Source organism: Amborella trichopoda, chromosome 3 (assembly GCF_054954075.1).
Source record: "Amborella trichopoda isolate Santa Cruz 75 chromosome 3, AtrichopodaSantaCruz75HAP2 v2.0, whole genome shotgun sequence".
Classification (NCBI taxonomy): domain Eukaryota; kingdom Viridiplantae; phylum Streptophyta; class Magnoliopsida; order Amborellales; family Amborellaceae; genus Amborella; species Amborella trichopoda.
This window is the reverse complement of record NC_142338.1, coordinates 16,093,962-16,110,363: the sequence shown is the minus strand read 5'-3', so window position 1 is coordinate 16,110,363 and position 16,402 is coordinate 16,093,962. Positions and strand designations below refer to the sequence as shown.

Genomic DNA, 16,402 nt, shown 5'->3' with positions numbered 1-16,402 from the left:
TTTTTTTTTTAATCCATGATCGAATTTTTTTTTGTAATCCATGATAGAATTTTTTGAAAATTTGTGATTTTTTTTTTAATCCATGATCGATTTTTTTGAAAATTTGTTATTTTTTTTTTTTAATCCATATTATTCAAAGAGAAAATGAGAGAGATGATGATTCTGAGGCCACCCTATCCCAGCCATATTATTCACATATCGAGTCCCAACAGTAACAGTGTAGGGATGAGCACAAAATACTGTAAATTAAATGCTGAATGGCGGTTCATGCAGGGAAAGAACATATCAATATTCGCATATTCGTTCAAAAACATGAAAATTCTTAATGGAGTACCCTCATTTTTTATTGAATTCCTAAAAAATAATATTTATAATGAATTTTAATAATTTTTTTGAATTTTTTTTAAGTTTTATTACGACAGATTCACCCGATTCTCGATCCGGATCTCCGATTCGTCGATCCGGATAGGTTTTTTGGAAACCCTATCCGGATCACCGATCCTTTTTTTAAACCATTGATTTAAACCAATAAAAAAAGGTTAACAATAAAGAAAGAGTTCATGATCAAGGGTACTTTTGTCATATTCGAAAATATCTTAATGTGTGGTCACCTTTAGAAATTGTGTCCCTTTGTCTGAAAAATTGCATATTTTATTAGTTTTTTCCCTACACTTTTTTAGGTAGGAAATATTTCGACACGGCTGCAACGTTATCTAAGGGTGCGGTTGGTATAGATCCGAAGCTCTAAACAATCAAAGTAAAGCCCACCTTCAAATAGTATCTGGAAATATGGTTTAAGTGTTGAAAATTTTTGTGATAGCCTTAAATTATATTTTTATTTTTAATTATAAAATTTAGAGCTTCAAAAATACTGTAGATCAAACAAATCTATGGAAATTTAAAAACCTTGAAAAATGACGGTCCAAAAATGTGTTACAAGATGCATTATTCCAAAACTTGAAAATTGACGTCCAAAAATGTATTATAGATACACTACTCCAAAACTTGAAATTCATTTTTTTTTCATGTCCATGCATCTTAATATCGAAATGGTCAATTTGAGGATATTTGAGCATCAAAACAATCTCTTCTAATAAAATTTTTGAAGTAAGTTCTAATTAGAATGTTTAGATCCTTGACTCTAGATAAACCTTTTCATATAAGGAAAGCCACACACCTCAAAGTATTGAAAATTATAGTTGTGGTCTCAAAAAACTTTCAAATAAATCATTTCGGCTTTGACTATTATGGTTTTAAAAAAATATTAGAATTTCAATATTTAAAAATAATATATATTATAACATATTATCTAAAACTTTTATTGTGAAAAACCTTTACATCAATCATCCAGGTTTGAATATTATGGTTGTGAAAAAAATTTAGAATTTTAAGATCTAAAATAGTGTATATTGTAACAAATTATCTAGACGCGTCTATTTCACCTTAAACAATAAGTGTACTAAGATATTCAAAATCATTACTATTTTTTGAGTTTCAAAATTTATTGGAAGTATTAAAAATTGATTTTGAAGACATCATGGAGCTTTTCGATGCGGAAAGGGCTTTTCGATGCGGAAAGGGTTTTTTGACAAGGATTTGAAGTGAGGCTTTATTATGTTTTCATAAGGCCTAGGCCTTATCAAACTTGATCCTTTATTTCGTTAAGGAGTAAGAAATTAAAAATAAAAGAATTTGTTATGGGTGTGTGAGATTCATCAGCAAGGTCATGTGACCTGACCCAAAAATTTACCTGCCTTTCCATCCCTCTCTCATCACTTTTGTTCTCTCTGATCATCCCTGTCTTTCAGTCCAATCAAATGGAAAAAACCCACTTTTTCTTAATTTAAAATCTCCATTTTACATCTGTATCTGTGTCTTCTTTGGCCTTTTTCCTTGGCGTATATGTACCTTGTTCTGTATTTTTTTTGGTAAAGTGAATGCTGGAATGTGGAATCAAAGAACAAATTAAAGAGAAAGAGGTGGCTTAGAGAGAGAGACACATTCATTCTAGAGAGAGAGGGATCAAATTTATGAGTGATTCGGGAGGGAGACACATTCTAGAGAGAGAAAAGGAGGTAGAGAGAGAGTGTGTTCTGAGCTCTACGATTCAACTTCAGTTTTTGAATGGGTGAGAGAGAGAGACAAAGGAACATTCCCATATGGAAAATGCGGGGATTGGGTTGATTGCTCCACAAGAAACAGAGGAAGAGAAAGGATTGAGTAGGCATTGTTCAGTGTTATAGCTAGTTCAGAATGTTTGGTTTTCAGCATAGTGTTGTTTTGGAGGAATTTAGTTGAAATTTGATGGCACACATATAACCCAAATTCTAGTTTGGAAAAACCGGATTTTTCTTTTGATTCCTTGATTGGTTTTCCAATAGGGGCTTGAGCCTCGGAGAAGATATGGGTTTTATGAAGTTCTCTGGTTTCTGGTGCTTGTAATGGTGATTTTACAACGAAAACACTTGTGTATTGGAGTAAAGCACAGTTACTTTCTTTTGATCGAGAGGATTTTTCATGGTTGAGATAGAATTTCAGTGAAGTTTTAGTTTCTGTTTTCTTTTATGGTCAGTTTTGGATATGGAAAACCAGGTTTCATTGATTGTCACTGAAGTCTTCTATGGCGATTTGAACTGTTTTTTCTGAGAGTTTAGGTGAAATGCTGATAGGGTTTTGTTCGTTCGCTGTAATGGCGGTTTCCGTATTGGAGAAGCCCGAGCACCTTGCTTCTTAGAGAATCTCCATGGTGGGTTTTGTCCTCGAGAGAGAAAATGGAAGAATAATCCGGCTTCTGTTTCTATCCATGGTGATGGTGGTTTTCTACTGGAAAAACCAGAGCTCTTTACTCACTCCAGAGTTCTTTCATAGTGACTTAAGCGGATTTTCTTAGCTAGAGAAGGCTGAATTCTACATTGGTTTTCCCCATTGATTGTTGCAGAGTGGAATAAGCACTCTCTTGGGCCTGTTGGATAGGTCTGTGATGTTGGATTAAGCATTTTCTCTTTAGAGAGAGGGTGGAAATCTCTAATGGAGGTTTCAGTTTCTACTTCTGCTTATAGTGGTTTTTAGGGCCGATCTGGTCTTTGAAGCTTTGTTGGTGGACATTTGGGTTCTAAGTTCTGGGGTTTGGGATAGAAGCTAGTATGGAAGTGAGGGCTTTCCTTTATTGGCAACTTTTGAGCCTGGTATTGGCATTGTTGGGTGATTCATCTTTTGCCACTCTCTCACCTTCTGGTATAAATTATGAAGGTCAGTAGATCCTGAATCTCCTGTTTCTGTTTGCCAACTTTTGTATTTGATTTTCATTATAGTTATATGAAGTACTTTTATCAGAAAAAAATCTGAATTTGAATAAGTTGCAGGTTTGTTGAACTGACATATTATGTATCATTCCCATTTTAACAGGCTTTGTAGCTTTATTTTTTTTTCAGCTGATTTCTTCTTCGAAAATTGGGAAATCTCATAAGTTAACTCTATAATGCTAAATCCCCTCAATCTTTGCTTGTACACCTCTTTTTGCCCCGGTCATTGACTTCTATGTTGGGCTTGGCTTTCTTCTTTATTTTCTTTCTATTTTTATATTATGTATTTATGTGCTCTGAACTCTCTGTATCTTTTTGTATTTTTGTCTTCTCATTTTCTTGGTTTTCTTCTATAGTTGTGGCTTTGATGGCTATTAAGAATGATCTGGTTGACCCACACAATGTTTTGGAGAACTGGGATATGAACTCGGTTGACCCTTGTAGCTGGAGAATGGTTACCTGCTCAGCTGATGGTTATGTTTCTTCTCTGTAAGTTATTATCTCTCTCTCTCTCTCTCTCTCTCTGTCTGTCTGTCTCTCTTCCCAGCTGATGGTTATGTCTCTGGCTTTCTGCTCATTAAATTAATACTCTTCTGTCTTTGTATCTGTTTCAATTTAAGTTCATGGAAGAAAATCTTATTCTTATTTATCTTCAATATCAATCTGTATTATCTGATTACTCAGGCCTTTCTCTCTCTCAGGGGAATGCCAAGTCAGAATTTATCTGGGACCTTATCTCCTGGAATTGGAAACCTCAGTAATCTGCAGAATGTGTAAGTGGGATCAACTTGTTGAGAGAGAGAGAGAGACAGAGAGAGAGCAAAGACATTGTTTTCCCGGAATTTTATTTTTTTCCATAATGGCAAAGTTATTTTCTTTTTTCTAGGTTACTGCAAAGTAATGCGATCATGGGACCTATTCCTTCCGAGATTGTGAGGCTCCAAAAGCTTCAGGCCCTTGACCTCTCAAACAATCGATTCAGTGGGGCAATACCCAGTTCATTGGGGGACCTGAAGAACCTCAACTACCTGTAAGATTTTCAGACTTTTATTTGTCATAAGCTGTGTTGGTATTGACTGGTCTTTCTTTAACCCTCATATTATGTTTGGAGATTTTGTTGTTAATTTATGAGAAATCAATTTGTTTGAGCTCATATTGTTGAAATGAGGTGTTTCTGCAATTTGTCTATTGTTTGAAGATTAATAATGGAATTTGTTTTCTGTTTTATGATCAAGTTAGGCGACTGAATAACAATAGCCTCTCTGGACCATGCCCTGATTCTTTGTCACGTATCAAAGGCCTCACTCTCTTGTATGAGTCTTTCTCTGACCTCTGATGGATCTCTCATTCTCTCTCTGTTTCTCTCTAAATTACACTTACCTCATTCTTTCCCACTACTTTTGACTTATAACCAAAATGATTTTGCAGAGATTTATCATATAACAATCTCAGTGGTTCTCTTCCCAGGATGTCTGCGAGAACATTCAAGTATGATATATTCACCTTCTTACTTTTAACAACTTCTTCTTCCCTCTCCCCATCAAACTTGTGTGCCATTACTAATTTAATCTAATTTGGTCTTATTTTTGAAGTATTGTTGGGAACCCATTAATCTGTGGGCAGGATTCAGCAGCGAACTGTTCATCAATTTCTCCTGAACCACTTCCATTTCCTCCAGAACTTACAAAAGGTGCTCATGGAGCGATCACACACTCACATTCTTTTAATTATTTTTATTCTCTAGTAGTTCAATCTTTATTTTGTTTGCCATAAAAGATCCTTGAAGATCCTTATCAAGGATCTTTTATATGTTAAGTCACAAACTGTAAATGTGTTGGATCTTCAGCTCATTCCCAGTCTGAAGGATCAAAAATCCGAAGAGTGGTTATTCCCCTTGGTGCAAGCCTTGCTTCCTTCTCTTTTCTCATCCTAGTCATCATATCGATCCTTTGGTGGCGTCGAAGACACAACCAACAAGTATTCTTTGATGTTAATGGTTGGTTTTCTTTGTCTTATTCCATCTGTTTATTGTATTTTTCTCTCTGATTGTTTTTTTGTGATATTCACCACTGAATTTCTGGTTTGCTTTTTGGTACCATTATTTCTATTTTTTTTTTTTTTTTTCTGCCCATTTCAATCTTTGGTTTTGTTTATTTCCATCTCTACCACTTATATCAGTAAATTTTCAGCAAGGCTCTTTTCTTGCTATGCTTCTCTCATGAATTTCTCTTTCTTGATCTTTTATATTAGGCTTAAATTATGTGCCCTTTTTCTTCTCCATTATTAAGTAGGCAACATTTGCCTGATTATCCTGTAATAAGGGACCTATGTTTCTCTGTAGTAGCATTTTATCGAAAATTTCTCTCTCTCTCTCTCTCTCTCTCTCTCTCTCTCTCCCTCTCTCTCTCCATGTTCTCTGCAATTTTGCTCCTTCCAATATTTTTGCATTTTAATATTTTTTTTGTTGTTCTTAAGTTTCTAAATTTCCATGCCCTTTTGAATTGTTTTCCAGTTTGTTATTGAATTTGTGTTCGATTAAATTTATATTTCTTCTATTGTTCAGTTGAGTTTTGCATTACTCTTTTCTTGGAAAGTGGCCAATACAACAACAGACAATTCTTTTATTTTTCATAATGGTGCAATGATTTATTTGAATTTACTCAGATGTGTGCTCACATGTGTGCACACATGTGTGCTGCTTAGTTTGTGCCAAAATGCAGAATCACATCTCATTTTTAGGCATTTCTTTGTGCTTTCCAGAGCAATACGATCCTGAAGTTTGCCTGGGTCATCTGAAGAGATACTCAGTTAAGGAGCTTAGAATTGCCACTGATGATTTCAACAAGAAGAACATATTGGGGACTGGTGGGTTTGGGATCGTGTATAAGGGTTGCTTGCGTGATGGCACGCTCGTGGCCGTAAAGAGACTCAAGGACGCGAATGCTATCGGGGGTGAGAGACAATTCCAGACAGAGGTGGAGATGATAAGCCTTGCTGTGCACCGTAACCTGCTTCGCCTGTGGGGCTTCTGCAGCACGGATACTGAGAGACTCCTTGTCTATCCTTACATGCCCAATGGAAGTGTCGCTTCAAGACTTCGAGGTTGGTGTCTGGGCACCCATGTGGTTTTGGTCACTGTCCCTTTTTCGTTCTTTTACTTTTGAACTGATTTTGTGTAGCTAATTATCCATTTGGTTTTGGTCACATTTAATGTTTAGCTAATGGCCACCCATTTTTATGCATTCTTGTCTATTTACACATCTGTGTGCTCTTAGTGTGGATGCAGGAAACTAGGGTATTGATTTTCAGTGAAATGTTCATTCCTTTTTGTTACCTCTCTCTCTCTCTCGCTCTCTCTCTCTCTCTCTCTCTCTCTCCCCCCCCCCCCTCTGTGACTGGTCCGCATGTCTCAACAGAATTATGGAGATCTTTCTATAGACATTGTATATCATATAACCATGAGCTATTGGAACAGCTGTAGGTGTAGGGTGTGGGACTATTGGTTGTTCCTTTTGCTGCAGGCGATGGCTGCTGTCCTATGATATGATTGCTTTATATTGCTTGTTTCATAGTAGAGATGTTATCTTTCCGTTCCACTTTTTTTATGTTTTAGTGCAAAGATATTTAGAGAGAAGATTGTGAGCAAAAGCGGGACTTCAAGAAAGTTTGTTCTCAGTTTTGTAATTTTCACAGAATGTTTCATTTCATTGTTACTACATTTCATAAGTTCGGGTGAGCTGGCCATTTTCTACATCTATCAGTAACCATCTTTCTCTCTCTCAAAGTAGATCACATCCACAGCAAACCTGCGCTTGATTGGGCAACGAGGAAGCGCATCGCTCTAGGAACTGCTCGGGGGCTCCTCTACTTGCACGAGCAGTGTGACCCAAAGATTATCCACCGAGATGTCAAGGCTGCCAACATCCTATTAGATGAGGATTTTGAGGCTGTGGTGGGAGATTTTGGCCTTGCAAAGCTTCTGGACCACCATGATTCTCATGTGACCACTGCTGTGAGGGGCACTGTTGGGCATATTGCACCCGAGTACCTCTCCACCGGGCAATCCTCTGAGAAGACCGATGTTTTTGGATTTGGGATTTTGCTTCTCGAATTGATCACTGGGCAGAAGGCTGTTGATTTTGGGCGACTGGCCAATCAGAAAGGCGTGATGCTTGACTGGGTAACTCTCTCTACGTCCCTCCCTGCCTCACTCTACAATTGCCTTTTGGTTCCATGCTTGGGTTTAGCCTCAACATACTTGAGTTTTCTCTTCTACCATTTTCCTTTGAAAAATAATATTCATATATTTTATGAAAATTAATTTAGAAGGAATAAAAAAAGAAGTCATCAGTAATAGTGTACGGAATTTGTGTGTTATGCGCCCAGGGACACAATCCTACATTTCCCCCAAGGGACACAATCCTACATTTCCCCCAACGCATTAAACATCCATCTTAAAAATGATGTAAAGTGGTGGTTTCTCAAAAAAAAAAAAAAAAAAAAATCGAAGGGTCTAAAATCGTTTTCAAAACATTATCATTTCTAGTTTTAAAATTTAAGTACTTGTTAATTATCTCATGTTAGGAATTATATATATCCAAACAATTAGGTCTAAAATCCATCTCAAAAGCAGATCATGAAGAGGGGACTCATATTTACATATGAGTTAGTGGACTCATCAAAACCATGTCCATACTATAAACCTGTTGATGTATGACCTTTGGTCCATCAATTAATGAACGTGAATTAATGATGGATGGTGATGGGGAGAGACATAATGCACAAATGATCCTAAAGGTGAGTGCTTTTCCTCTCCATTGCCATCCATTAAAATGGTTGGTGGTGGAAATAGAGTGGATGAATCTTAATGGGACAGATCCCCATGGTAAGCCCCTTTCCCTCTCCATCAATGTCAAATCTCCATAGATGGTACCGATTTTCAGGACTTTGGCTTACCCGTTGTCTATACTTAACCATAAGAGACAGAATTCTGGAATGAATAGGGGTGGATAGAGTGGGACCTCCCACCTGGTGGCAAACCATGTTCGGTGGTTCCCTCTAGTTTTTCCCACTCTCCATGACTGTTCCATCCCTTGTAAAATGGTGATGACCCAAGGAACTCGTATGGTTTTGTAAAATGGTGATGACCCAAGGAACTCATATGGTTTTCTCATGGTCCTTGAGAGAATATGGTAAACATTTTCTTGTTCTTTGCCTTGATGGAGATTGTAATAATATCGTAATGACCAGGTAAGATTGTAGTTGAGTGTCATCATCATGCTAGGTTACAAAGACAGAATCATGTGTGAATGTTTGACATGGATGTGTCAAGAACACCAACTGTAAAGCTTATTTTTCAAACATATGTTTCTACACTATTTAAAGAAGGGTGCGGTTTGTATAGAGTGGAGGCTCTAAACAATTAAAGTAGAGCGCATCTTCAAATAGTGTATAGAAATGTGGTTTCAATAGTGGAAATCTTTATGATAGCCTTACAATATATTTTCATCTCTAATTATAAAATTTAAAGTTTCAAAAATAGTGTGGATTGAGCAGATCTATGAAAACTTAAAAATCTTGAAATTGACGGTCGAAAAATGCATTATAAGATGCACTATTTCCAAAACTTGAAATTTTTTTTTTCTCATGTCCATACATCTTGATGTCGAGATGATCAATTTGAGGATATTTGGGCATCAAAACAACCCTCTTCTAGTGAAATTTTTGAGGTGCGATTTAATTTGATTGTTTAGAGCCTTGGTTCTATATAAACTTTTTCCTTTAAAGAAATAAAGAGTTGGGATTTTATGTGATATTAAGTTAAGTTACAGTTTCGATAAGCTCAAGAAGTTTTTATATATCTGAAGTTTAGTTGCGTCTTTGGCTTACTGAAACAAAAACATATTTACACGCATGTTCATGTTTCATAGTCATCATGTAAAATCTTTTGTTGGACAGCATATCCCATATGATGGAGGATTATGCTTCACAGTCACAGCCTTTAAGACATACCCACACTGACTAGAAAATTTTTCTCTCAGTACATTGTGCAAATTATTTCACCATTTATAATTTTGTAGGTCAAGAAGCTCCACCAAGAAAAAAAGCTGAACCTGATGGTTGACAAGGACCTCAAGAACAACTTTGACCGGGTAGAACTTGAAGAGATGGTGCGTGTGGCCCTCCTATGCACACAGTTCCACCCTGCTTGCCGCCCAAAGATGTCAGAGGTAGTGCGCATGTTAGAGGGGGATGGCCTCGCTGAGAAATGGGAGGCTTCTCAGCAAAAGGTGGAGACCCCAAGGTTTCGAGGCTCAGAATTTTTTCCAAGAAAATACTCAGATCTCATAGAGGAGTCTTCTCTAGTTGTGGAGGCTATGGAATTGTCGGGTCCTCGTTAGAATGTGAAGATTGAATTCCTTGTATGTTATCATTGCCCATTTTTAGTTGTATTCTTTCTCTCTCTGTATATTTATGTAGCATATTGGCTTTGTTGTTTGTTTTCTGTGAGGTATGGTTGTGAGGCTTGGATGAAAAGCTCTTTGTATTTAATGAGAAGAAATTTTGCATTACCCTAGTGATTTTCTTTCTTTCTTCTCTCCTTTTTTTTCTTTTTGTGGCCTCCTTTTTATGTATTTTGTATTGACGGGCGTTGTATTTTGTATTGACCGGCTTTTGGTTGTTGATATCATTATCTTTAGTCTTTCAAGGCATAATAAACCAGTAAAAACTATGATACCGATGTTGTATATATAAAGCAAGAGTTAGGCTCCTTTACACTTGTTATTCACTATTTTGATTCTCAGGTTAGGGGGTTTGGGGGCGCTCTCATAGTCACCCGGCAAGTAGTGGTGCACCTTGTAAAGCAAAAAATTGCCCGGCATAGCTGAATATTGGTGATTTTGACATGCTATGGAGGGCCATTATTTCTTATTGAGCTATTTGAAAAAGATTTGTTTACAAAGAGACCTTTTACTTTTTGTATAAGGATTTTACAACTATCCTCGCTCATTAGATGTCAAATTGGAATGTTTGGGGTGAATAATGAAGTTCGAGAAAGTTGGATGGTTTGGGGTGAGTAACGAAATTCGAGAAAGTTTATTTTACAATTGTGTCTCATCAATGACGCTCTTACAACCATCCATTTTGAGATTTAAAAGACAAAAATGATTGTGCCGTCTTGTACAAACAATAAATTGTTTCTTTATGGACAATCCTTTTGAAAAATTAGGTGACCTGAACTCTCTTAATCTTTATACTTCTAAGGTCAACCATAATATTGTAAGTTCTTCATTGACAAAGGTTTGGATTTTGGAAACCCTCTAATGTAGAAATATGAAAAACAAAAGAAGATTTTGAGTTTAAGAAGTAATGCATCTTGTAACATAATATCTGGACCGTCCATTTTCAATATATTCATGTGTATTATAGATCTACTTGATTTGAATCATTTTTGGAGTTTAGAATTTCATAATTAGAGATGAAAATATATTCGCTGACCATCCTAAGATTTTTGGCACCAAAATTACATATTATGATAAATTTTGAAGGTGAATCTTATTTTGATTGTTTAAGATTGCCACTTTATGCAATCCACAGTGCTGCGGTTGAAGTAGGTTAGGATTGAGTTGGGTCTTGGAAGCCTGGGCTTTTAAAAATAAAAAAATAAAAAAAAATATAGCATCTACTTTGTGAAAGAAATTATGGGAGAAATAATTAAAGGTTTCACCTTTTCTAAAACTAGTAAATGTGTTTGAACTTTGAAAAAAAAATACATTATGCATTATAAAATAATTTTACATAACATAAATAAGTGGAGCCATTACCTTTACTATATCCGATATCCTCCATTGTCTCAATAAATATTCCTAAAACATATTAAATTTTATGAAAAACTAGGCTATATCAGCATATAATCAAAACAAAGCTTAACCAAATATATTTAAAAGATATCACTCACACTAGTTATATGACTTTGTCAATAGCATGATAACCCATGCACAATAAAATTGCCAGATTCTTATCTGTTGACCTTTAATGGTAAATCTATTTTATACAATCTGACCATTAATGGTGAAACTATTTAAGACATTGTTGGTGATTGCATTATGGGCCATTAATGGTGAAACTATTTTATACAAACAAAAGAATAAAGAATGTTACAAAGAGGTTGCCCTTTACCTGTTGGCAATGATGACACTATTTTATGATTGCATTACAGTTATCTGTTGGCCCATTAATGGTGAACTATTTTATACAAACAAAAGAATGTTACAAGGAGGTTGCCCTGTTGGCAATGGTGACACTATTTCATACAAAACAAAAGAATGCTACAATAGGTTTCTTTTACCTAATATATGGAGGGAAAAAGTTTACATAACTACGGATGCACCTAAAAAATTCAAATGGAAAAGATAGTTTTAATGTTGAAAAACTTTTTGATTGATCATGTCCACATCGAAAAGTATGACCCTGAAAAATAAAAAGATTTTAAATCTTAGAAATCATGTATTTTACAATATATTATCTATACCGTCCATTTTTAAGATTTTCATATGTTTATAAATCTACTTGATTTTAACCATTTTTGAAATTTAAAATTTTATTATTAGATATAAAGATAGATTTTGAGATAATCCTATGAACATTTTATCTCAAAATTATATACCATTATAAAATTTGAAGGCGCATCTTACCTCTACAACTACAGATGCATCTGTATGCCAACTACGACACATCAAATGTCAATATTTACTCTAACTACTTTGTTGGCTTTTCAATGATGTATCAACATCAAGAATTACTCCAAATACTTTGTTGATATTGCGGATGATATAAACTTCATGGAGTTGTATGTTTGGTTATAATTTTAACTCCAACTAGAACACACTTCACCTTAAATATGGAGAACTAAACAATCCTCATTATAACTCTAACTAGAGCAAACTTGTTAGAGAAAATTGTATTTTCAAATATTTATAAAATAAAGGCCCAAAATTTTTAATTTATTTATTTTCTTTTCTACCCTACTTAAAATATATTATAAAATAACCTACTGTTTTGTGTAGAGAATAAGAAAGACCCATGTGAACAGAGGGACAAGTGGCTATTGAAAGGCAGTACTTGTCATTTCTCTCTACATGTATCTCTCTATTTTTCTTATTTTTGTGGCTATCTTTTTCTGGTTTTTGTAGCTATATTTATGGAAATGGGTTTTGGGAGGCTGAGTACGAAGTACGAGCTCTCTTTCTCTCCCTAAAACCTCTTTCTCTCTCTTATGCTTCCTTGTGAGCTGGGTATTTTATAGCTATATTTATGAAAATGGGTTTTGGGTGGCTGAGTACGAAGTACGAGCTCTCTTTCTCTCCCTAAAACCTTGTTTTGGGTGGCTGAGTACGAAGTATGAGCTCTCGTTCTCTCCCTAAAACCTCTTTTGTCTCTTATGCTTTTTTGTGAGCTGAGTGCAAGGCATGTGCCTCTTATGTCTGTGAGAGCCCTCTAGTGTCACATGATCAATTCCAGCATCGTGTTGCATCTCGAAGAAGTTTTATATCTCTAGATTATTTACTAACAATTGTTTGCAAGAAACTTGTGTTCTATTTTGTGCTATATATATTGTTGGAAAACTCATTTTTCAGCCACATTCTCTATCTAGAAAAGCTATCAAACTGTGCCGTCAAATTCTCTCTCTAAAAAAGCTATCAAACTGTTCCTGCAAATTCCTATGAATTTGATGAGTTTGTTCCAACTTTCTTCTCCATCTTTTGAAGCTAGAAATACTACAAGAAGATTGAGAAATATTGTATGAGCAAGAGAAAAGATATTGGGCATTATCTTATATTGTTGGAATGATTTATGATGGGTTTTTGATGAGTGCATACCTGTTGGAAATTTTATTGGAATTGCTTAAAATAGTTTATCAATAGTTACAATTGATTTTTGGTTGAGATTCTTTAGTGGATTATAAAGTTAGTGATATTTGTACATCCTCTTGAGTTCCAAAAAATTTACAGTATTTTGATAAGAGTTACATACAATATGCTTGTGGATATTTCTGATTGAGTTTAAAACCCTTTTCTATGTTGAATAGCTCTATTTACTTATGGAAATCTTAAAGATCCATCATATTTGGCCCTACAAAACTTCACTTCAAATATGAAAACATAACAATCTTATAAAAGCAAGGGAGATAAAAAACAATACGGAGAATACTCAAACAAATCAAGGGAGATCAATCGTAAATAGCAAACTTCTAATACTAGTAATCTCATTACTCAGGGGTGAATAACTCATATCTATTATATAAAATATCCCCAAAGACATTCCTGCAGTACATTTATAAAATATCCAAAGACATGCCTGCAAAAGAAAATGAAACAATTAAAATTTTCGAACTACAAAATAATTCAATATTCAATTCAAGATGGAACTGGAAAACACTGATATTAAGCGAAAGAACATATTTAAGCGAGAGAACTTTGTCCATTGCACACTTTGATGGAATCCTCTCCAAAAACCTAGATTTAAAAAAATAAAAAAATATAGGATATACTTTGTGAAAGAAATTATGGGTGAAATAATAAAAGGTTTCACCTTTTCTAAAACTAGTAAATTTGTTTGCACTTTGAAAAAAATATATTTTACATTATAAAGTAATTTTGTATAACATTTACTACATCCGGTCTCCTCCATCCTCTCAATAAATATTCGTAAAGCATATTAAATTATATGAAAAACGTTCGCTATAGCAGCATATAATCAAAACAAAGCTTAACCAAATATATTTAAAAGATATGATTCACACTAGTTATATGACCTTGTCAATATGACTTTGTCAATAGCATGATAACCACCTTGTCAATAAAATTGCCAGATTCTAATATGTTGATACAAACTGACCATTAATGGTGAAACTATTTAAGACCCTGTTACCGTTATCTGTTGGCTGTGGAACTATTTTATACAAATAAAAGAATGTTATTGCCCTTTAGTTGTTGGCCAATGACACTATTTTATACAAACAAAAAAATGTTGCAAAAGACGTTGCATTTACCTAATGTATAGAGAGACACATCATAGGCCAATACTTACTCCAACTAGTTGGCTTTTCATTGTAACTTTAGTTGGCTTTTCATTGTAACTTTTGGGAGTTGTATGTTTGGTCACGATTATAACTCGAACTAGAACAAACTTAGGGAGATCAAAAAAATATAGAGAACCCTCAAACCAAACAAGAGATCAAAAGTAAACAACAAAATTATAAGACTAATACCCTCATTGGCTCAAGCGGATAACTCAAACAACGAGATCAAAAGTATAAAGCAGATAACTCAAACAACGAGATCAAAAGAAAATGGCAAAATTATAAGACTACTACCAAGCGGATAACTCATATCCATCGTATAGGTGCTCCTAGTTCAGAAAGCTCAAGCCGATAACTCATATCCATCGTATAGATGCTACAGAAACATATCGAGTCTCATATCCATTGTATAGGCACTACTAATTCAGGAACATATTTATGCACAATAGCCGATTTATAGAATATCGCATCTAGTTCAGAAACATATTGTCTCATATCCATCCTATAGGTGCTACCAGTTCAGAAACATATTCATGCACAATAGCAAATTTATAAAATATCCCTTAAGACATGTCTGTAAAAGAAAATTAAACAATTAGAAGTCGATTTATAAAATATCCCCCCCTAAAGACATGTCTGCAAAAGAAAATTAAACAATTAAAAATTTCTAACTACAAAGTAATTCGATTAAAGATGGGAAAGTGTGTCACACACTTTGATGGAATCCTCTCCAAAAAACATGAATTTAAAAAAAGAAAGAAATATAGCATATACTTTATCAAAAAAAATTATGGGAGAAATAATTAAAGATTTCACATTTTCTAAAACTAATAAATGTGTTAGAGCTTTGAAAAAAAAAATATTTTACATTATAAAGTAATTTTACATAACATAAATAATTGGAGCCATTACCTTTACTATATCCTGTCTCCTCCATTGTCTCAATAAATATTCGTAGAGCATATTAAATTGTATGAAAAACGTTGGCTATAGCAGCATATAATCAAAACAAATCTTAACCAATTTTCAATAGCAATAAAATTGCCATATTCTAATCTGTTGACCATTAATAGTAAAACTATTTTATACAAACTGACCATTAATGTTGAAACTATTTAAGACCCTATAGGTGGATTTCATTACAATTATCTGTTGGCCATTAATGGTGAAACTATTTTATACCAACAAAAGAATGTTATTGCCCTTTACCTATTGGCCAATATTTGTTCTATTTTGTTGACCTTTTAGTGATATTGCGGAGATGTTGTAACTTTGGGGAGTTGAATGTTTGTTCATGATTATAATGAAAGAAAGATTAATGCAATCTTGTCAGAGAAATATATATATATATATATATATATATTTTTTTTTTTCACTCTTTTTTTTCTTTTTTTTTTCTTCAGGTAAAGATTACTTACAAGATCACTTACAAGTAGTTTTATTACAATAATTCTTTTCGTTTTTTCTTTTTTTTTCCTTTTGGTAAAGATCACTTGCAAGTAGTCTTATTACAATAATTCTTATTTCAAAGAAAATAAAACTAACAGATCCAATATCTTAAAACCTTTGATGCCATTAAACCAATTTTCTTTAAACAAAAGAAAATATCCACAATTCTTATGCTTGGGAATATAAAACCAATATAATTAAATATAGCAAGAAAAAAAAAGAAAAAAGATAGTGTCGGAGATTACCTATTACACCCTACACCGAGTCACCAATATTTGATGGCGCGGGATCAATGGTTTAGCTTCAATCTTGATCCGAAAAAGCAAATTTTGGCCAAACTGAGTATTCACTTTTAAATCTCTACAAACTTTAACCCCCAAAATTTTCTTGGCTTACCCTTAATTTTCCAATCTTAAAGCATGAGAGAGAAAGTGGGAGACCAAGGGTAAGCATGAGAGAGAAAGTGGAGACCTAGGGTTGGGGCATATCCCTCTAAAGGCTTAGGAGAGAGAAGGTTAAAGAAAGAAAGTTGGAGAGAGACCCAAAAGAGAGAGATTGGGATGTGCCC

At 34.4% G+C, this 16,402-nt stretch overlaps 1 protein-coding gene across 1 annotated transcript; it reads left to right on the top strand.

Moving 5' to 3' along the window:
• The first annotated feature begins 2,993 nt into the window (after positions 1-2,993).
• On the top strand, positions 2,994-9,874 carry NIK3 (NSP-interacting kinase 3). The gene is made up of 11 exons (XM_006840999.4): positions 2,994-3,249; positions 3,659-3,791; positions 4,004-4,075; positions 4,189-4,332; positions 4,542-4,613; positions 4,731-4,790; positions 4,895-4,992; positions 5,149-5,298; positions 6,063-6,404; positions 7,091-7,482; positions 9,383-9,874. The coding sequence occupies exons 1-11, from the start codon at positions 3,144-3,146 to the stop codon at positions 9,701-9,703; spliced, it is 1,890 nt and encodes a 629-aa protein (XP_006841062.1). The 5' UTR covers positions 2,994-3,143; the 3' UTR covers positions 9,704-9,874.
• Positions 9,875-16,402: the final 6,528 nt, after the last annotated feature.